Source organism: Hipposideros armiger, unplaced genomic scaffold (assembly GCF_001890085.2).
Source record: "Hipposideros armiger isolate ML-2016 unplaced genomic scaffold, ASM189008v1 scaffold_1643, whole genome shotgun sequence".
NCBI lineage: Eukaryota > Metazoa > Chordata > Mammalia > Chiroptera > Hipposideridae > Hipposideros > Hipposideros armiger.
Window position 1 is genome coordinate 60,213 of NW_017732993.1, and position 23,080 is coordinate 83,292.

Genomic DNA, 23,080 nt, shown 5'->3' on the forward strand with positions numbered 1-23,080 from the left:
AGACACAAGTCTGCCCACAATAGTTCCGCCATGCCTTTGCTGTCTAGCAGCTCATCTTCCATCTATGTCTGCACGTGGAAGCTAGTCACACATTCAAGAGCAAACATTTCTTTCCAGATGTTGCCTTTCCCAGACATGGGATTTAGCCCTCTCGCCTGCAAGGCTGAAGGGTGCCATCTGTCCTACCAAGTGTGCTTCAGGTAGAGGGTTTTGAGTGTGGGAGGCACTCTCTCCACCCTACTTTTGTTTTCCCGCCCTGGAGAGGACAACAGAATGTCTCCACAGGCCTCTGCCCATGGAGTGTTGGGAGTGGACCTTCTCCTGTCCCCTTTCTAGTGGAACAAAGAACCTGGCATTATCCATTCCTTTTGGTTATCTTTTGGGTTCATTTCGTGACAGAGAGGGGTCTGCAGGGTATGGCGGGAAAAAGCCAACCGTGCAAATACATCCCAGGCTCATGCCTCCTGCCCTGGAAAGACTTGATAAGTGGCCCCATTCCATTCCTCCCACCTCTCCCTGCACCTTCTCAGGCTTAGGCCTGCCTCTTGTTCCTGTAACCCAGCAGATTCCTGCTACTCCACCCCGGCAGGTCCTGGGTCGCGCAGCCCTCGCCCCTCTCCCCAAACTCGCCCCTGTGAAGCTCCGCGTCACCTCAGTGCGCTATAGACCCCGAGGAAACGAAGGAAAAGCCCAAAGCCAACGAAGAGTTGGGCTCCTTGGACGCCGCAGCCGGGGACTGTGGCGCGGCTACCAGGAGGCTGAGGGCGCTCGTCCCCCGCGCCCCCGGACCCAGTGCCGGCCAGCCTAGCCCGCGCCGCCGGCGCCTTGGAGGCGTGCGTCTATCTCCTTATATGGTCAAATGACACGCGGGGTTCGCCAGGGCGGGAGGCTGCGCTCCACTCGGCCGGCTGCGGAGCCGCAGCCTGGAGTCGCTGCCACTGCCGCCGCCTGGGACCTCCTGCTCACCCGGTCCGGGAGCGCCGGCTCACCACGCGGTGAGTGCCACCACCCCGGGCTACCCGGAGTGAGACGGGGCTCCACCCAAATGTTTTAGGGACAGGGGAGCTAAGCCGTGGGGGAGACCCCGGGACCGGGGTGCAGAGCGGTGGAAGGAGACCCGGGGAGAGAGGAGCAGAGGTGGGGGAAGAGGGGGCGGGGGAGAGAGAGACCCGGGAAGAGAGAAGCCGAGCAATGCGGGAGATCCAAGGGCCGGCGAGCCGAGCTGTTGGGGAAACCCGGGGACCGCGGTGCCGAGCTGTGAGGAGACCCGGGGAAAGGGGAGCTGAACTAGGTGGGGATGCCCCTGGGGTACTGTAGGCGGGAGGGGCCCCCGCCTCATCCTCGGAGGGAGAAACGCAGTCTGAGACCTCGACACCCCTGGGTGGCGAGGCGAGCAGGGGCTGGACCACCACGGGCGAGCCCTGGGCAAAGGCTGGTCTCTGTTCCGAGCGTGGGGAGGTGACCGACCCCCCTCCCCGGAGGCCTGGACTCTGGCCGCCGTCTGTCTGCGCCGGGTGTCAGAGGCCTTTCCCTTCAGTAGAAAGAAGTGGAGCTTGCGGTGTGGCCTCGCACGTTAACTCGTGCGGAAATTCAAAAACTGAACCACCAGGCTTAACAAAATGGGCTTATTTTAAACGGAAAAAAACATTCTAATCTTAAATTGCACTTGTGTGATGTATTAGCATACCTGAAACTGTAGGCAAAGAGCGTTAAATGTTTCCTATTTATTTTAAATGTAGAATCAATCCTATTTACTTTCAAATCCCAATTTGGGTTTCCAGGAGAACTAGTCTAACCCCGGTTAAATGGAAGGTATACAGCTGCCATCCATGCTCTGCACTGCCTTGTTACTTGGGAGATAATAAATCAGGAGAACTGTGTTCAAAACACAGCGCCAAATCCCTTGGGCACTTTTGGCCCAACCTCTCCCTTACCCCATGTTCTGTAGTGATATGTTAGAGGAAGGAGGCTTTGCTATCCTGAAGGAGCACCTCTTAGAAGTACAGGGACTCCTAGTTGGACAATTAAACTTCCATAAAACCAAGCTCAATGAAGAACATTTCATTGTGCACTTATATAAAATTTTTAACCATGTTTTTCATATTTAGCTCACCCTGAATTTTGAAGGTTTATCAATTAAGATACAGAATTGGGTTTCCACAGTGTTGATTATCCTGTCATGCTTTAAAATGCTTTTGCACGGCAGCATGTTAATAAAGGCAGAATTGGCTTACTGTGGACCAGATACTGATCTAAGCACTTATGTTCACAGTCTCATTTCATCCTCACAAATATGCCAGAAGGCAGCTGTGATGGAACAGTGGGCGTGCATGCACTGGAGCTGGGCCGCCTGAGTCCGTGTCCCCGTCCCTTCCCTCAACCACTAACTGTGCAACATTGGCCAAGTCCCAGAATCTCTCCCTGCCTCAGTTTCCTCAACTGGAAAACAGGGATATGATAGTGGCTTCCTTGCAGGGTTGTTATCAAGACTACATATATATATATATATATATATATATATATATATATGCAGTGTATACTATTTGATATCATCCTCAATTTTACAGATAAACTGAAGCACAGACAGATCAAAGTAACTTCTTCGAGATTTCCCAACCTGTTAGTGGTAGTGATGAGATCTGACCCCAGACAGCTTAACTTGGGAGGCTGAGTTCTAACCACTAAACTATAGGGACACACCTGAATATTTCAGTGAGGCCTTATGCTGCATATATTGGCCCAAGATTGCTTGTTAAAACACTTCCAGTACTGAAAGAAATCTAAATTGCATACAAAAACTCCCAGTAGGATACTGAAAAAAAATTAGACCAGGTTTCAGGAGGCCTGGGTTCTATTCCTATCTGGCATGGAAGGTGGGTTAACCAGCCTCCTGGGCTCAGGCTGCCTCATTTGTCAGCAAGGGGGCTGGAGTAGGAAAGCTTCTCTCTGACTCAGATGGCATGAGATACAAAGTTCCTTGTGCTTGGGTGAACAAAGAGTGCTATTGGATACTTCCTTTGTAGTTTCATTATGAGAATGTTTTCAAAGCCCATTTATGATGTGGAATTATACTGAGAGGCCACGTCCTCAAGATAAGCACCTTGAACAAAACTCATGGGCTTCTCTGGTGACTGAGAGCCCTGTCTTCCAGGAGACCCAGCTGGCATTGTGACTTCCTAGTGAGTCAAGTAAATCGGTTTTGTTGTCCTGAATTGTGGATTTGGACTTTAGCTTCTGTGATGGTGAATGTTATGTCATCTTGACTGGGCCATGGGGTGCCCAGACACAAATGTTATTTCTGTGAGGGTGTTTCTGGATGCCATTAACATTTGAATCAGTAGACTGAGGAAAGCAGATTGCCCTTCTCCATGTGGGTGGGCCTCATTCAATCAATTGAAGGCCTGAATAGAACAAAAAGGCTGGGCAGAGGGGACTCCACCTGCATGACTGCTGAGCTGGGACAGTAGCTCTTTCTAGCCTTTGGGCTTGGACTGAAACATCAGCTCTTCTTGGGCCTTGAGCCTGCCAGCTTTTAAACTGGAACTTTCACCATCGGCTCTCCTGGTTCTCAGGCTTTCAGACTCCTGTGTATATTCATTCTCCCCCTGGTTCTGTTACTCTAGAGAACCCTGACTAAAACAGCTTCCCATTAACTTTGCTTAAGAATGTTCGTCACCAGCTCTCAGTCTCACATTTTTAAGATACCCTCACTCCTTTGCTACTGGTGGTCTTGATTTTCCTTTTGCTGTAAAATGTGGGTGCCCTCTTGGGGATCTAATTAGAGGTTTGGGGCAGCATTTAGTCTTTCCATCATTTGTCCAATTCGCTTGGAGATTTTCACACCTGGCATGAACTTGAACATCACATGTTATCACACTTGTAGTCCTCAGCCTTTGTAATCCATACCTTCACTGCCCTGATTTAGCCTGTGACTTAAAGATCTCCTTTAGGCTTGTGGCACTAAGTGAGGCAACTGATGTCTGTGGCACTAAGAGAAGTGGCTGCTATGTGTGTAGGTAAATCAGACTCATGTCAAAGGGCACCCTGGAATCTGTAAATATTTAGGATGTCATTCAGAAAGAAAATAGATCTATCTATGTTTGATGTTACAACTTTTGGAACAAATAAGACTTAGCCAGTCCATGCACAGAGTAGTAGGACACATACAAGCAATCCTGACACAATGTGCTCAGGAAACACCACCAAGGAGCAGGGCTGGGAGAATGAAGAGGCCAGTCTTCCATGGAAGTTGGGAGTCACCAAAGGAAAAAACCAGGTGGATGAGCAGAAACAACAAGCTGCCTTTTGGAGATTGGAGGAGACCAGTGAGAGAGTATAATAAGCACATAAATAACTTGCTCCCACGTCCCCAGGAAGGCAGCGGTAGGGCGAAGGTGGGTCTCCCCCTAATCCTCCCAACACGGAGATGATTTATAAACCTGAGGCGGCCCCTCCATTCTAGCCTGCATAATTATGCTTGTCTAGCATTGACTGAACTGACATGTTTTGAGATTAAATTACAAGATAGAATCTCAAAGGTGATTTAAATTCTTTGGAGCTAGAACTAGACTGGAACTCTTCCAGAAATTGTATGTCTTACCTCAGCCTCCCAGTACCTAAGACAGTACATGGAGAATAGTGGTTCATACATGCTTATTGACTGGATTTAAACGTCCGTAGGACATCAAAACAAGTCTCACTATTCTTGTATTATGGACTTAAGGTCAGAAACTTGACATTTATTATTTCCCCATTTCTTTCCATTATTCCATATTCAAAAGTTAAATTGGAAGACAGTAGTTTACCTTATTCAAGCATTCTCTCTGACACAAAATATTTATCAGAGACAAATCAAGATTTTTAAAAAGTTTTTGAGGCCGGCCGAGTGGCTCAGCTGGTTAAGAGCTCGTTTGGGAGCACCAGCTCTGAGCAGCAGGGCTGCAACTCGGATCCCACACTGAGGGCCAGTGATGCTCGCCCTCTACAGCTAAGATGATGAACAACGGCTCGACCTGGAGCTGGGCTGTCGTGAGTAGCCGGGGACGGTGTAGGCTGCAGGGGGGCTGCAGTGGGCTGCCGGGAGCTACGTGAGTGACTGGCAGCCGGTGTGAGCTGCCAGGAGCCACTGTGAGCGGCCGACCAATGACTGGCGACCGATTGCCTCACCTGGAAAGAGCACAATGATCATACCAACATGGGCCAGTGAAGCAACATCCTCCACAACTAGACTGAAGAACAAAAACAGCAATTTGTCTACCTGTCTGTTCCCCTTCCCCGATTCCCCAATGCTGTTCCCCTCCCCCCCAATTCCCCAATTAAAAACAAATCTTAAAAAAAAAAGTTTTTGAAAGTTACCAGTTTACATACGATTCTAATACATTATAATATTATAATACATCCATGAACCCTGCCCATAGATGTACTCAATAAAGGCTCATTAAAATAATCCATAAATATATCATACAGCAGTCAATCTTATACCTTACCAACAATCTAAAAATCGATTTCAAGTGGATTCTAGGCATGTTATTATATTTTTCAGAATGGCAACATCCCTTGAGCTGGCCCCCCTCTCCCTTTCACCACAATTTGTATTTAAAAGAAACAGTTCAGCTAGCCCAGTGGACAGTGTTGGGGTGAGGGTCTGTGCTCTGCAGGCTCCTTGGGTCTGCGTAGAGGTCCAGGGCCTTCCATGGGTTCGTGGAGCACGTGTCAGGGGATCTAGCTCGTTCTTCAAAGACATCTTAGAGACGTCTGCTGGCTGGCTTTTGTTTCCTGACCTGACCAGGCCTCATCCTGGACTGTGTAGCTGCGTTGTTCACATGGGTTTAGAGTCCAAACACAATAAAGAAAGTTCTCCCCGCTGTGGAAACAGCAGTGTGCCTGGAAGAGGGAAAGAGGCCAGTGATGGAGGAGAAAGAACGAAGCTCAGGATCTGTCACATCAGAAAGATTAATGGCATCAGATTCCAAACCACATTTCATTTTGGGTTTGCTCTGCACATAAAACATTCCTCGTCTCCTTTCTTTTTTTATTTTATTTTTTTAATTTTTATTTATTTATTTATTTTTAAATTAGTTTCAGGTGTACAACACAGTGCAAAAGTTATACTTTTTACCCCTCAAAGCCTCGTCTCCTTTCTTGATTGTTGCCCATGTGTTTGTCCTCTGAGACATTTGTGTTCATTCCCCTGTACATCCATTTGTTCATTCATTCTGCAAGTATTTATGAAGCACCTGACCCTGTGTTTGTCACCTGCTGGCGAGACCACAGCAATACATACGCAGCACTTATGGCTTGGACACAAGCAGTTGCATTGCCATGCGGTGACATAAAAGCACTGTATTTTTTTAATACAGGTCTAAAAAGAGCCCACATGGAACAGACCGATTTTCTTAATTCCCTCTGAAAAGCTCTGGTTGATTGTTGTTAAGCAATGGACATTCCTACCTGGGTCCTTGGTGGCATTTAAGGATGGCCATGGCTTTGTCAGGACTGATTTTACTGAAGTTTCTTTTGATGTTGTGGGCAGGATGTGGGAATATTCACAGGTTTCTCCAAAGAAATTAACTATGAGAGAAGTCTCATAGAGAAATGGCACCTTTGCCGTCAGATCAAAGTAAGTAATTGAATAATGGGAGCATTGGACAGAATGCTTAACTTAGTCTTCTTTTGCAAATCTGGCCCTGTAAGGCCAAGCGTAGCCCAACAGGTCCATGTGGGAAGGATGGGCCAAGCTCACGAAGCACAAGCCTGGGCCAGCATGCCCAGCAGAGGCTGTGCGCGATGCCGGCCCCCTCCCAGGATTCTCCGGAAACCTTTCTGTTCAGAACAGATTCACAAGCGTCCGGCTCCTGTCCTTCCTCATCTCCTTCTTACCACTTCTCTCTACTCCCCTTTACACTCTTTTTGTGTCTCTTCTCCCTTTTTCTTAATTTTTCTCTTCTCTCTCCCTAGCTCTGACACTTTCCCTCTCCAACTTCGCTTTACAGTTTTTAAGTCTGGGAAGATAAAAATAACCCACATTTTAAAATCACAACGAAAAGATCACACATCCTCCCTACAGGATAGGGAGGGCACAATGAACAGAAAAACTGTATCGCCCATTTGTTGTTCTAAATGACAGATGGTATTGACATTTTCCCCATGAAAACAAAATGAAATAAAAGTCTTGTTTTAATAAAAAACTAAAAGTAAATTTGGGGACTTTTAAATGGGAAAAGTGTCTCAGGAGGTGAGCCCGGTGCATCCTTGCTCCATTGCCCATAAAGGATCACTTTTATCCTCACATCTGACTGAGCGTTGAGTTGACAGGGACCCAAAGATCAAAGCGCTCTCTGGGCCATCCCGGCCTTGCCAGCCTCCCCTGAGACTTGCTTTGCCCAATGCAGTTAGCGTGGCCTGGAGCCAAGCCTGCTCCCTAAGATCCAGCTATTCCAAATTACTTGGTTGTTTGGGGCCAAAAGGAGAATGAAATCAGAGAGCGATTTCACCCACGTAAGGGATGAGAACTTCAGGACACCGTAATTTGGACTTGATTCAATGAAATACCAAGTCAGCAGTCACACTTGATGTGCAGGTGTCTCCTTGTATGCTGTTGCCTATTCTTGTCAGCATTCTGTGTACCGGGTCATGGACAGGAATGATAGACATATAACTTGTTGAGAAGGATACTGAGATTCAGAGAGGGTCACCAATTAGACACAATTAGGTTAAAACGCTCCTTACAGAATCAAAGTGCCCTATTTTATGTGTTTCAGAAGTGGACTCACTTTCTGACATCCTGAAAACATTTTTAAAGAGTTGTTGCCCCTCAGTTTTATCTCCCCCAACCTTACATAGCAAAGTTGAGCTTCTACGCAGTGAACCTTCAGCAGGGCCTTCCTGTCTGCCCTGCACACTGCAGGCTGCAGGAGCCAACACGCCAAACCTACTGCCTGTGGGGCACATCCATGTTCGGGATCCAGGCCACACGCCCTCCTTTTCTGGGACTTTGGCTATTTTCTCGACCTCACCTTGGCTACTCCTGAAGTGATCCCAGTCATTCTCACCTCCTTGGGGTGTTGGCTCACTCTTCCCTGTGTTTTATCTCCGTGCCTCTGCTCGCTCTGCCTCGTGGCCTGTGGTATCAGCTGGCTAACCTGTCCCAGCACAGGTAACGTCTCCTCCGGGAAGCCTGCCCTGCTCTCGCTGGAGGAGTGGCTCAGGGTTCCTTCCTTGAGTCCCCATGGTACCCTGTGCATCTTTCCATCACTGTTTTGAGCAGGGAGCCTTGTAGTCTGATATATAGCATATATATCTGTTTTCATCACAAGTTCCTTCAGGGACAGCCTGTATCTTATTCATCTTTGTACCTCTAGCACTTCCCATAATTTCTGACGCAACAGTTCCAGCTCGACCTATGCTTCCCGAATAAGCAGGTGTTCTATAAGATTTAAAAGAGAGAAAAAAGAAAGTGACGGGGGCTCCTAATGTAGGGCTACAGATAGTTTTTCCCATTAAAAATTGGCTTAGGATTGATAGTGTAACTTCAAATGCACGCATATTTTTAAAAAGAATATTCTATTTGGTAGCATTTGATGAAGGGAGAACGGATTTGAAACACTGTGACAGAAGGCAAGCTCTCAGGTTTCTCATTAGCTTATGGGCTGTTTACTTTGACTCTCAGGGTTTGTGCTTCACAGAATTCTCTGGAAGCCTGTAAGAAGACCTTCTCAGATAAAGCGTGTCCTGCCCTGATCTTGATTAGTGATGGTGCTCACCTTACACCTAACTTGTTGGTTTAAGCAGAAGTGCTCTCCTAATCACTGAAACCTCCGTGACTTCTTAGAGACAGTAAGAAGCGAGATGGGAGAGAGACTCGCCATCATCAGAAACAAATCTACAGAAAGGGGAGCCAAATCACTGGGCCAAGTGCCTCCTTCCAGGGGGACCTCTGAGCAGGTTGCAGCCTCACTATTCCCACTAGGAGTCAGGGTCAGTGATGATGGCATTGTCTCCGAATAGCCTCGGGCTCACTTTGCGCAGACTTGGAGCCCCTTTGGGTTCAGGGTTGACCCCCTTTTATTATTGCTGTGGAATTGGAGGAGGTAACAAACACATACCAGGTGTATGAGCATCATGGCCATTACCTTGGAGGAAAAAGGGCTCACCCTTTCGCTGGCTGGAGAACATACGTGTGGTACTCTAGAGAGGTTATTAGTGCAGCCTGTAGCCTGTTTCCCTTCCTCAGCAGGGCCTGTGTTTGTCTGAACCCATATGGAATCACCTTTCAACTTAGATGGGGAGTTTATTTTTTCTAACTTAGATGGTTATTTGGGAAAATTCACGTAAATCCTCTTTTTCCATTAATATTCCTGGGCTCCCATTTTTCCATCCATAAAACAAGGTAGTTGCCATAGAAAATCTTGGGAGTTGTTTCCAGCTTTTAAAATTCCACCATTTATCATTCTATCTCCTTTCATTGTTCTTACTTCGAATTCCCAAATCGTTATTCATATATTTGTGTGAACAGAATGGGTAAAAAAGCCTCTTGTTCCACAGGTAAGTGGCAGCCTCTCTTTTGGAAGGACAAGGCTCAATTGTGATTGGCCACTTTCAAGGCCAATAACTGAGGAATTACAGGAAAGACTTGAGTCTTCTGCCAGCATAGCTGCAACCTGAGATGGCCTTAGTGCAAAGGATATTTATAAGTTGAGTTTCAGAATAATAATTCAAATGCTTAAGAGCCTCGTCTTGTGATGTTATCACAAGAATGTCCAGATGATGTTTTCTTTAACTCTAAGAAGAGTGATTTAGAAGGCTGGATCTTGCCACATGTGTCCAGTGTATGTTTAACACTCTTGGGGAAAAATTTTTTCTATAAACGCAGAAATAACCAACTCTGAATGCTTGCAAGATATTCATTTCTTTGTTTACAATTGTCAGGACCTTATATATACAAGAGTACAAAATTAATAAACACTATCAAATTTATGCTATCATAAACCAGGCAACAATATTTTATTTGCACCATAAGGTATTATTCTGTAATTTCACCCTTAAATGTTTTGAAATGAAGGAAAATTGAACCAAATTTAATTAGAGTTCATGAAACATTGCTGAGAGTTCCATAGTCAGCCTGTCTACATATTTAACAACCTATAAAACTTTTTACTTTTTGCAAATTAAATATCGCCACTTGATAATATACATATTCCTGAAGAAGACTGACTGTTTTGAAAGCCTTGGAGGCATTTCTCCATCCCAGGTATTTCCACAGTAGACTCCTTCCTGGAAGAGCTCTGCCATGTGTGTGTGGGAATGGCATAGAAGGATGAGGCAAGGGGAAAACGTACTCTTGATCTCTTGACCCCCTCCACCCCCCACTTCCCTACACCCCTGTCATTTTCTGCTCATGTGCACGCTATGCTCATCCTTGAAAAATGTTCTGACTGGCATGGAGATGCATTCTTGTTCCTTTTTGAAAGCCTTGAGGTGTTGTCTGGAGAGGCCCTTGCCTGAGGTCGCTGCCATTTCCCACTGTGTGAAAATCCCTGTTCTCGGAAGCCGGCCTTTCCCTGTATCCCATTCTCCGGACACCCGGGCATCCGAAGGATGATCTTTTCATCTGGGAGAAATGACGTATGGCACTTTTTCTTGTGCAAGGGCAGGTGGTGCTTTCCAATGCCATGTCAAGGTCAAGAGCAATATTCTCAGGGCATCTTATTCAGGTTTATCAACTTCCTTTTGCCACTGTGGTTTCTTATCATTCAAATTTACAAATCATAAAGGGAGCTCATGGAAAACCTTTTTATAAAAATGAACAGGGCCAGCCGAGTGGCGCGTTGGTTAAGAGCTGGTTTGGGTCACCAGCTCTGAGCAGCAGGGCCCCGGTTCAGAACCCACATGAGGGCCAGTGACACTGCCCTCTACAGCTAAGATGGTGAACAGCAGCTCGACCTGGAGCTGGGCTGCCATGAGTCGCCGGTGACGGCGTAGGCTGCAGTGAAGCTGCAGTGGGCTGCCATAACCTACCGTGTGTGGCCAGCAGCCAGCGTGAACAGCTGGTAGCTGATGTAAGCTGCCAAGAGCCTCAGTGAGCAGCCGTCCAGAAGCCGGTGACGAATCTGCTTCACCCAGGAAGAGCACAATGATAATACCAACATGGGCCAGTGAAGCACCGTCCTACACAACTAGACTGAAGAACAAAAGGACAGCAACTTGTCTGTTCCCCTTCCCAATTCCCCAATAAAATCTTTAAAAAAAAAAAAGAAATGAACATATTGTTTCTATCCCTGCCTTTCTATTTTGGGGGAAGGGAGAAAGGGAAGATGTAATGCTCTGTCACACATTTGAAGGGTACACATAGCCCCACTGGATGCGGGCTCTGAAGAGAACTCTTGTTTCCAAAACCATGGTAGTTTTTCCTGACAGAGTCAACAAAAATAGGGACTTTTAAAGTTGTGGAATGCATTCAAACACAAAACTGCTCCTGACTAATTTTTTTTTTTTTAAGTATCATTGAAAATGATGACCAGGGCTGGCCAAGTGGCTCAGTTGGTTAAGAGCTCGCTCAAGAGTTTGAGCTCTGAGCAACAGCGGTTCGAGTCCAGCCTGAGCTGAGCAGCCGCTGAGCTGCCAACAGGTAGCAGGATGGCTCAGCTTAAAAAAAAAAGAAAATGATGACCATTTCAAGGGTGAGTTTCAGTGATTCACCCAGAGAAGCGAGCCACTGCTTGGCTAGAGATGACAGTGACCGACAACAGGACAGCTGATGTCTCTCAGCACACATGACATTCCCAGAGCACTCACCAGAACCATATTTTCTCTTCTTTGTGACAGGTTGTTGAAACACCGGGTGTCAAAATGACGGAGCGCTTTGACTGCCACCATTGTGAAGAATCTCTCTTTGGCAAGAAGTACATCCTGAGGGAGGAGAGCCCCTACTGCGTGGCCTGCTTTGAGGCCCTCTACGCCAGCATGTGTGAGGAGTGCCAGAAGCCCATAGGCTGCGACTGCAAGGTACCCCTGGACATCCCCTGGGCAGTGCCCAGGAACTCCCCAAGAACCACGGGCCTCTCTGTGGTTATGCTGAAGTACTGCCCTTTCTCACCTATTGATTCCATCTTTTGGTCCCCGCTCTGCTGGGCTTGGACCCTTCCAGCAGCCTTTCCGAGCCCCTTCCCTCTGTTTGTTGGGTCTCTGCTAACTCCTAATTCCGTAGCACTTGGTTTGTGCTTTCCCAGGACATTTGCGCTGAGCAACCTAAGTACCCTCCTTACAATCTAGTTATCCGTGTCCCTATCTCACTGCCCACCCCACCTTCCAACGCTGCAGCTTTCCCGAGGGCAACACTCTCTTACTCCGCTTGTCTCATGCTGACTCACCAGAAGCATGTATGGCTCAGTAAATATTTGATGCATGAATGTGCACATGAGCGAGCCAAAGCTGATTCTCAGATAGGTGGACACATAAGAGCAGGAAATTCATTAGAATATTAGGAGCTCTTTTCTCTTTATTGGTTGGTCAGGCTTTGTATTGTTTCTTTTTTAAGGGGAAAGACACATGCATAAGAGATTCCCAGCTCTCCTGCTGTAGATGGCACAGCAGGTTCAACTGAGGTTACTGGTCCTTTCTGTTGACTGACTGGGGTTGAGTGTGGGGAACCCTGGCCTGTACTTCTCAGTACATCCTTTGTCCAACCTGGACCACTGAAGGATGCCCCTGGGAGTTTGACCATGTCTCTAAGATTGCTAATATCTTCTCCTGCAAAACAGCTGCTGAACCACACTTGACAAGCACTTTAAGTGACTGCCATCCTGAGAGCCACAGATTTGGTACAAAATGGGGTCACTACGGAATCTCTAAAGGAGTTCCCAGATTAATGGACGCCAAGGCAGCTCATGGCATTTCACTATCTCTTTTCTGCTCTCATTCCTTTGCATTTGTTTGGGAGGATTTTGCCACTCTCCTCCATGATTATAAATATCACTACATAACTGCCAACTGATTAAGCCAGGCTGTGTCTACAAACACACCCAATGTACATATTGTATATTTCTTTATTTTATCACATCATTCCCGGAAAGGCAGTAAGCTATGGGCTGTCCCATCAGCTTCTGTTGCTAGGTACTTAGTGACAATTGAGGAATAATCATCATCTTATGTGGAAGGAGACCTTGGTCCTGAGCAGAGACATGGGCCACTAGAAAACAGGCTGGGCCATGTATCTTTTGCCTTCAAAACAGGAAAGACTGCCAAGTGTCAAAGAAACAAAACACAGCATTTGTTCTGTGGAAACTTTAAAATGGTCAGCGGTTTGGCCACCCTGAGCAAAAAGTAGCTGATCCTCTGGTCTAAAAGGTGAATATCTTCCTATGTCCAGTGTGGTCTGATGTTGTCTCCCTGTACTTGGTGGGTGTTCTTAGTCCCTCTCCATTTATTTACTAGGACCAGGCATAAGAGCTCAGATGCTGAAGTGTCTGGTTCCAATCCTGGCTCTGTGGTTCACGAGCTATATGAACTTGGGCCAGCTACTTGACCCCTCTGTTCCCACCTTCACATTTATAAAATGGAGATAAAACAAGGGTACCTACTTCATAGGGTTATTATGGTATGCAGATACAAAGCCCTGAATACTTGACATGGCAGCCGATGGTATCACTATAAACTCCAAACTTCCACTTTTCATCTATTTCCGTTTGTTTTTTCTGTAACACGTTCCCTCCATATGCTTCTCAAAAGCTCTGCCCTCTCTCTTGATCAGTTTTCATTATAGAAACATCAATAAAAATGTCCAATTTGAGGAAGAACTAATAAGCAGAGAAAAAAAATATTATTTTACAAAAAGCTTTGCCTGGAAAAGACTTGAGCAGGTGAGAGCTTTAGCTATTATCCTGACAAAGAACAACTCTAGTTGAAAACATTTTGGATATTTGGGGCTAGTCATCCTTCACTGGTGACTAATGCAAAATCAAAGTAAAAATCACTGACCAGTTCTCTGATACAATTTAGTGGAAAGACCCTTAAAGTTCGTCGTCCTTCAGCATGTACTTTATGAGCCAATAAACAAGAATCCCCCAAATGGGGCCAAAATCAACATGACTGCTGCAAAGTCAAGAATTAATCATGCTGAACTTTTCAACCCAGATTAACGGTTTACTGTATGTGGAGTAACTTTCTACATTTTGGGAGAAAAGGAGATGCTGACTTGAAGTTAGACCTTGCCATTTGGGGCTTTTGAATATTTGGACTGGTTCTCTGGACTTTTATGTAGTGGACAATTATGTAGTTGACTTTGTGGAGGTAGTCATGATAGGAAAATAAAATGTTTCTATTACTTCAGAAAGTAAGACGTCCTGGCAGGCAGGGCGCTCGAGAGAGCAGCTGAGCTGGCAGATGTGGTGGCCATTCTCTTTTCTTAAAAGCGTAGGCACCATGAGCCTCACTTCACTCTCCCTCTGAAGGACAGGGGTATGTGTTATCATTTTAAAATATTGGCAAGCCCATGGAAATTCGGCTAATTCTGTGGTCATTGACTGCCTTTTACTTACGATAGTCAAGACTCCAGGAACTATTACCATAGTTAGCTTACATATGTTTAAATATCATTTCTATGCGGTCACTCAGTTATATTCTTTATTTTCATTTAGTTACTCTGAGAAAATGCTGTGCTCTCATTTATTTTTACAACTAGTGGAATAGCCAAAAACAGGTAATACAGATAAAATTTCATAGTCCTCTGACATTACACTATTCCTGAAGTTTTTGTTGAACACCTGTGGATACTACTAGCAAAAAAATGTTTAGCTTGATTTTAGCTGTTTTGTGGATGGGTGTATCTACCTAAGTTCTGGGCTTCAAAAATTCAGGAAATGAAAGAAGAGATAGGCTGGCCAGTAGATAGCCAGAGAGATGGCTGTAAGATGCATTTATCAAATCAGTGACTTTAACAAACTCTAGGCCATATGCCCAGCTCAGACTTTGCATTTTCCATGCCTGTGTGAGCAGGGTCATGAAGTCAGATAGGCCATCAAACCCACCCATGTACACTAGAAGGTTCAGTAAAGAGGATGAAATAGTCATGAACAAAAGTCAATCTGTGAATCTAAAACCTGCACTTAGGGTTGGCTTCCAAGAGTTGTTACAAAAGCTACCACACTCTGAGTGATTGCTTGGTTCTGAGTAATGCAAAATGCTTTAATTGCATGATCTAAACTCCTCAGAATACCCCACAGAGAGGAACGGTTTTCATTCCACTTTATGGAGAAGCCACTGAGGCTAAGAGAGGTTGAGGGTCTTGCCCGGACTACAGGGTTGGGAAGAACTCGAGTTGCAATTTGAACCCAGGTGCTGTGGTTCCTGACCCATGTGCAGTACTGTCTTCCACACACACTCCCGGGTGGAACACTGTCTCCGTGGCTCTCAGGTCAGGTGTCGATTGGACTAGCGGTCAGTCCTTCAAGTAGAGGCTTCTGCTTGGCCCCTATCAATTGACCTCGACAAAAGGCTTCCACCTTTCTCCTGGGCCCCTTCAGATGGCAGTGACTGTGCTATAGAAATGATGCTCAATTTGTTTCTAGAACACTATTTCTAGCTTCCTAGTTAAATGGGAACCATTGAATTGATGATCAGATTGGCACATGTCCGACCCATCAAACTATAAAAGTTTCTCAGTCAACATTTGGAAAGTTCTTAAAGGATAGAAAACTTCTGGGGCCTTTTGGCAGAAAGCAGCCAGGGGAATGAAACAGGAGACTAAAGTTTTTGCAAATCCAGGTTAAATCTAGATGTCCCTGTTACACTTTTAGAAGATTCCTGGTCAAGCCTGGCTGTGGGGCATGAGGTCAGATTGGGAAAACTGGTTCTCCCTGCCTCTCCTGCTGGCCCCTCTGAACTATTCTTCTGGGAAGAGCAACTATTCCAGACACATTCCCACAGTCCAGCTCACCGACATAATACTTTTTTAAATGTCGAGGTGATTTTTAAGTGCTTAGTGAGTGAATCACCTTTTTAAATTTTCCAGTAATTTGTCCGAAGAGTTTGGAATGAGCACCAAAAAATATGTGTATTTATTTAGACATCCTCCTACAAGAGAAAAGTCTGTTTCTGAAGGGAATTGAGTAAAAAGCAGGCTCCTCAGCATTGGGAACAAATGGTCAGATGGGTAATCTAAGAAAGATCTCTCAGTCCATAGAAACCAAAGGGTCACCTGCAAGGCATGTCCCTCCCTTCCCCGCCCCCCCACCCCGCAAGGTACACAGCACTCGGTGTGTTCGGTAGTGACACCTTGCCCATTGCATTAGGTGGAACTCCAACCAGACTTGCCTGGGTCCACCATCAATGGGCTGTGTGACACGGACAAGTCATGCCATCTATGAGCCATGGTGTCCCTATCTGAAAACGGGGGTATCTATCCCGGGGCAGTTAACTAAGTCAACATAGACAGAACACTTGGAACAGAGCTCCACAGAGGAAGTACTTTCATTTCCGCCAACATCTGTTCTCCTTCACCTTTGTTGTCAAAGATGTGAAAGAATATTACCATTGGAAACATGATAACCTGACAATTTCAAAACACAGGACATCTTTTTAAAATGCTGAGCATGGCTGACACTGAGAACCCACTTATAAAGTGGAATCTTCTGGATGTGTGGAGTGGTGGTTTGGGAAATCTCCCAGCCCAGGTGGCACAGCGTGTAGAGGAGGAGAGGGTGCCAGCGCCAGGCCAGCTTCAGCCTGGAGCCACCCTGCTGCCTGGAGCCACCCTGCAGGTAACTGAGGGCTCAGGGGGCTCCAGGCCCCTTACTCCACCCCACGGCTCTGCTGAAGTCTCAAGAAAGACACATTCAGAGCCAAGGAACAAGCACTTCCCATATTAGGAATGTTTTTGAAATGGAAAAATATAAAATCTGACAGGAAGTGTTTTGGCCTAATCTTACATTGTTTATCAACATTTTACTGCAATTTATGACATTTCTGGGAGCACAAGATTAGCTCTGGTATTTTTCCTGAGATGTATAAAAGATTCTTTTCTTTCTTTTTTTTTTCTCTTTTCTTCTTCCTCCTCTCTCTAGAGGACTTTAAAATCAGGATAGTTCTAGGACATTTTAAAGGTCTCGAAAGTCTGTCAGCACACGTGTACTTCTTAACCTTGGACCCCCAGCATCTAAATGGTGTTTCTGTTATAGTCACTTTTGGGGCCCGCATGGTGTACTCTGTCCGTAACTGCCCTGACAAGGCTAGATGAGTTTATCTTGGTACTAAGAACCCAAACTAAAACCCTGTTTGGAGCTGAGAACACTAGAGAGGAAAAGGGCACCATGTCTTCAGATTACTATTCGGAACGTGATCAGAGGCTCGGGTTCAGGCACACGGGTTTACTCACATCATCTAGCTTCTTGGCCTTTCTGTGGTATTTCTAGCCTCCCTCTCAGCTCCAGAGAACCATGTGTCTAAAATCCGGCCTTACACTGAGCCTCTGGGGAGAGTGCTGTCTCAGCCTGAAGCCTCCGTCTCCCTGAAAAAGCAAAGCTGGCAGTATTCAGTTACCTTCCACTCACCATAACATCTTTTCTCACGTCTTACGTCTTGTGGACTTACTTCAGAGTGCATCCGGGAGGAAGCTGTGACATGAGTTTATTAACTCTGACTTCTAAAGAGAGCACAGAGCTTGAGAATCACAGAGAAACCTGATAGCACGGTTAGCTAAGGGCTTCCATATATGATTTTGAAGGAGACGTGTGACATCGGCTCCTTGTGGTGTGTGTTAGCATGACTTCCCTTCAGCCAGCCTCGCTCTTGCTTGGGGGCTTCACAGAGCAGGGCCTCACTGCTGAGGGGGATTTTGCCTGTTGGATGGGGGAGGAGAAGGGCCTTCCAAGACAAGGGCCAGCTCTGGCAGGGGCGTGAAGGGGCAAAGGGGGACTAGAGCAGAGGATGAGGCTGGGCAGCCATGTTGGGACCAACCTGTAAAGATGCTGCCATGCCAGGCAAAGGCTATGAGCAAAATATGCACCTGGTTCTGTCAGATCATTGAAGGCCAAAAGGCCCAAGAATGTTGCAGAAAATGTAGCCACAGTTTTTCAGCACCATTATATTTGCTCATGTATAAAATAAGAACAAAACCTTATTTCATAGGGTTATTGTATGGCTCAAAATTGATAAGAAGGGGTTAAGAAAAAGAACTTTAGATTTAAAGGGATGAGGAAATTAAAAGCACTGCACAGAAGTAGAGTGGTAATTATTACCATGGGAGATTAAAGGTGAGGGAAATTCTAACCCATGCTGCTATCTTTGTGAGTACGTGCAATTTCAGGGAGTGATGCTTTGAGGCAACTATTTGCATCATTAGTTATAATCTGAATAAAAGCTAATACTGACATTAATTGTGCAATTACAATAGACCAAGTTGTATATACTTGGTGTATATGTTTGACCATAAAACTCTTGTGTGTTAAAATGCTTTCTATGTAATAACTCATTAACTAATTCAGTCTCCACAGCCAGTGGTCGGTCCTTTTACTGCTACTTTACAGATGACACATGGGGGGTGGGGGAGTGGGGGGGTGGGAGAGGTCAACTTTGTCACCCCCAGTCATGCATCTGGTAGATGGTGAGCCAGGATTTGAATCTAGAGCCTTGAGTTTAAGTGGTAGGATGACATTTTCCAGGTGTTTTGGGCACCTGCTCCTACTACAGCAGATGTGAATTGAGTAACCCAAGGCCTTCCGCCCTGCCTGCATGGCAGTCCCTCAGATGTCATCAGCCCAGGAATTTTTCCACTGTCTGAAGCTAGAACACAGGGGTGGATCAATCATATCCCCACTGAGGACCCACCAACAACAACAATGCAAGCTGCTTAAAGACTATTTTTATTTATTGCATACCATGAAATTTAAGAACATGGTCACAGGTTGATATTTATCTTCAGGGAAAATATTTTGTCAGAAGGTTTTGAGAATTGTCAAACATCTTTGAATGAACAATTCAGAAGCTGTTGCATGCCAGTGCAGGCATGCATGTGTGTGCACTCGTGCACAAGACAGAGAGGCAGACTGAGAGAGAGATTGTGCGGGTGAGTTACGATGGCCCCAGGAAAGAAATGCCAAGATACCCCTGGTCAACTGGAAAGCGTCTTGTGGACAGAACCTGTGATCCAGCTCTCCTGGGGGGAGGCTGGGACAAGAAGCATTTCTAGTCATTTGTTCCCTACCAGCCTGAATGGGCAGGTCAGCTCCTCAGGCTGGAGCTGAGGTGAAATGGCTGTACCACACTCGGATTTAGAACATCAGGCCATTTTGAGGAAGGCCGCAGCTCCTTAGGGGCCTGGACACCAAGAGAGCAGTCGTGACCACAGGAAGCATGGCCTTTAGAAGGTCTACAAGTCTTGTACTGGTGCTTGTGGTTCAGGAAGGTCATGTCAATAATCCAGATTCAGAGGGGTACTTCCTAGTGTCAAATGGCTGTCAGCAAACCTGTCTTCCACTATACCTAGTGTGATTTTATGCCAGAAATGTTAACTGTAGGAAAAATGGATTTCTGCAGTACTTTTGATCCACGTGAACATTTTGAATTGAGCTTTTCCATGACTGTTCAGTCACATCAACCATTCAGCTGTTCTTTCCTCATCTGGGGACTCGCTAACCAGGATGGAGATTGTGGTGGCATCCGGTGGCTTTGCTCTCATGATGCCCTCTGTGGAGGTTCGCCCCAACAGGCAAATGTCCTTGAACTCGTATTTCCTTCCCTTCTCTTCTCACTAACAAGCTGTAGCCCCCAGCAGTGTGGTGCTCACTGCCTGGGCCATGCTAGACCATCTTCCAGGAAGCAGGCCTCTGACATCCCCCCTCTCCCCTCTCTCAGCTCCTCCGGGTTTGTCATCTCAGCTAGGTGGTGATTCATGGAACATGGAAAACATTTCGCAGTTTTTTCACAATAGCAAGCCTTTATGAGGTGACTGGTCTGCACAGAGAGAACCCAGCTAACTTCTGAAAAAGTGTCTTTCACTTGCTGCATAATAATAAAAACTTATCATTTTATTTTTTTTAAACTGTGGTAAAATACACCTAACATAAAATAAGCCATCTTAACCTTTTTTAAGTGTACAGTTCAGCAGTGTTAAGTACATTCACATTGTTTGTGCAGCCAGTTTCCAGAACTCATCTTGCAAAACTGACACTGGTACCCATTAAGCACTAACTCCCCACTCTCCTTGCCCCCCAGCTCCTGGCAACCCACCATCTTACCTTCTGTCTCTATGAATTTGACCACAGTAGGTGCCACATATAAGTGGAACCCTATAGAATTTGTCCGTTCATCCATCGATGGACTCTTGAGTTGTTTCCACCTTTTGGTTATTTTGAATAATGCTGCTATGAATTTGGGTGTACAAACCCCTGCTTTCAAGTCCTGTGGGCATGCACCCAGAAGTGGAAAATATATTGCCAGATCATATGGCAATTCTATTTTTAACTTTCTGAGGAACTGCCATACCATTTTCCATTTCAAGAATTTTTAAATGCATTTATTACACAATCAGCATGACAAGTGATCAAGAACTCCAGCTCCTCTCAAATGAGGCTGATTACTTTTCTTAATGGACAAGAAAATGGTTTGTTTGACTTCATTCACAGTCTAAACAAAGGAAATGCTAAATTGCATTTATTGGGGTGTAAAAGATACCCCATTGTTCCTGAATTTTTTCAATGGATATACACAGCTCTCATCAAGGGGACAGCTTTTGAAAGCAAGAGCAACACAGAAATTACCAGGAGTTTCCCTGGTTGGTTCATTGGAAATAGCTTTTGAATCAGAACTTGAACTTGAACCCTGGCTCAGCTACATGCCTGTTGTGTGACTGGGGAAGTTACTAAACTTCTCTGAGCTTCAGTAGTGATGTTTACCTTGCAGAGCTGCACAGCCTTGACCTCACAACATGGTCATAAGTATCATCCCTGGCATCCCAGGAAAATAATGACTTCTTTCAGAATAAATGATATATGCAAAATGTGGGCTTTGTAGTTTGTAATGAGTTTACATATATACAAGGTCTGACTACTGCATATACATGAGGTGTGACTATTAAGTTCGCGAACTTGTTGCCACTATGTTGCTAACCTTTTTTGATACCAGAGGGATTATTCATTATGAATTTGTACCAACTGGACACACAGTTAGCCAAGTTTACTATTTGGAAGTGCTGAAAAGGCTGTGTGAAAAAGTTAGATGACCGGCACTTTTTGTCAATAATTCATGACTCTTGCATCACGACAACGCACCAGCTCACACGGCACTGTCTGTGAGGGAGTTTTTAGCCAGTAAACAAATAACTGTATTGCAACACCCACCCTACTCACCTGATCTGACCCCCAATGAGTTCTTTCTTTACCTGAAGACAAAGGAAATATTGAAAGGAAGACACTTTGATGACATTCAGGACATCAAGGGTAGTACGATGACAGCTCTGATGGCCATTCCAGAAAGAGTTCCAAAATTGCTTTCAAGGGTGAACTAGGCGCTGGCATCAGTGCATAGCTTCCCAAAGGGAGTACTTTGAAGGTGACTGTAGTGATATTCAGCAATAAGGTATGTAGCATTTTTTCTAGGATGAGTTCACGAACTTAATTGTCAGGACTTGTATTCATTAATTCAGATTAATGCAGTTTCTACCTTATTTCATTTGTCAGAGTAACCAGTAAAGCACAGATGATTTTTTTTCCCTAAAATTTCTGAAAATACTTTAGGCTAGAAATGCAAGAGACAGGGCAGTCCTCTGACCCCAGTTCATACATCCCTTGGTTTGGGTTCACAAAGGATGGAGAGGGACGGGCATTTCAGTGAGATGTCCCTGCAGTCCCCTGAGAGGCAGTGCCCAGCTTGGAGGACCCCAGATACCCAGGGTGCCGGGGCTCAGGGGAAAATCAGCCTCACAGAAACAAGTCCGTTAAGTCCTGCATTGAGAGAATTCTATACCCATCTCACCTTCATTCCTTATTATGTTGTTATCAGGCATAATTCTACTCCCAGATGTCCTAAAAAGCAAGCTTCTAATGGGGTGTGTGAGAGGGAGCCATACAGGGTACACCCCTTCACAGTCACCCATTTGTGTTTGAAGGGATTCAACAATTATATATTTTCTTAATTCCTGGAAGAAAAACAATGTGTAAAGATTTCACCAATTCAAATAACTTTAGTTTGGTTCAAGGTTCTGGGAAGACATGCACACACCACGGTATTTCATCAAGAGAACTATTTGTTGCAGTTTGGGTTCCAAGTTTAGTTGGCATTTTAGGTTTTTTTATTCAAGTACAAGATATGTGTTTTCAAGCCCTACACTCGGAATCGCTCCAGCTTTGACTTGGGTTTCAGTAACAGAGACATCGTGGGGAAGACGCTCTTGAGGAGGGCAGTCTGGTATTCAGAGCACCTGGGAGCTGGAAGCCTGCCCAGGAAACCCCGCGGTGGCCTAAAATTCTCTTTCTGCCTCATTAATTAATGGATGCTGGTTCCATGTCAGAGCTGGGGAATACAAGGAGCAAGAGAGAAATAACCCATTTAAGATAAAATTGGTTATAAATAGGTTATTTTAATTTCATATTGGCACTTTCAAAATGCCATATGCCATTTTAACATGACGAGTGTCAGAAGATGTATTATTCCTCAGACAAGACCAAGGGTAGCATAGAGTCTACACAGTTTTCTTTCCTGGGTTTATTTCTCTTTTTCATCCTTCGCTAAAGAGCATGGGTTCAGTCTTCTCAGTACCTCTCCTTCCATCTGTTCCCTATTTGCGTTTTCCACAGACCGGCCGTGGCTGGCTTCTCATGTCTCTGCAGGGACCTGAGCATCTCCACCTCCTCTCTCTCCTCCCCCCACTCCTGTGTCCTTATCCAATTGTGACACACAATCTTAGCATGTCCCTCTTCTCTTTAACTAGTTCAGACACTCTCCACTGCCTTTGGGATAAACTTAAGCTGGGAGCTGACCTAAAGTCTCCTCCTGGTCCAGCCTGGAAGAGAACTCTCCATGCCCCGGCCTGTCCATGGGGCCCAACCCCCAGCTCTGCCAAGCAGCCCTCTCTCATCCCTCTGCCATGTGC

General features: G+C 45.5%; 1 protein-coding gene across 4 annotated transcripts in view; it reads left to right on the forward strand.

Moving 5' to 3' along the window:
* The window catches only part of FHL2 (four and a half LIM domains 2), a 72,804-nt gene that overhangs the window by 32,737 nt on the left and 16,987 nt on the right, over nt 1–23,080 (forward strand). For 2 of the 4 annotated variants that reach the window (XM_019634414.1, XM_019634415.1), the window contains exon 2: nt 11,824–12,003. In XM_019634414.1, coding sequence (XP_019489959.1) covers nt 11,848–12,003 — 156 coding nt within the window. In that variant the 5' untranslated portion in view covers nt 11,824–11,847. Of the gene's footprint in view, nt 1–893; nt 996–11,823; nt 12,004–23,080 lie in introns of those variants that run through there. The other 2 variants (XM_019634416.1, XM_019634417.1) reach the window with 2 other exon arrangements.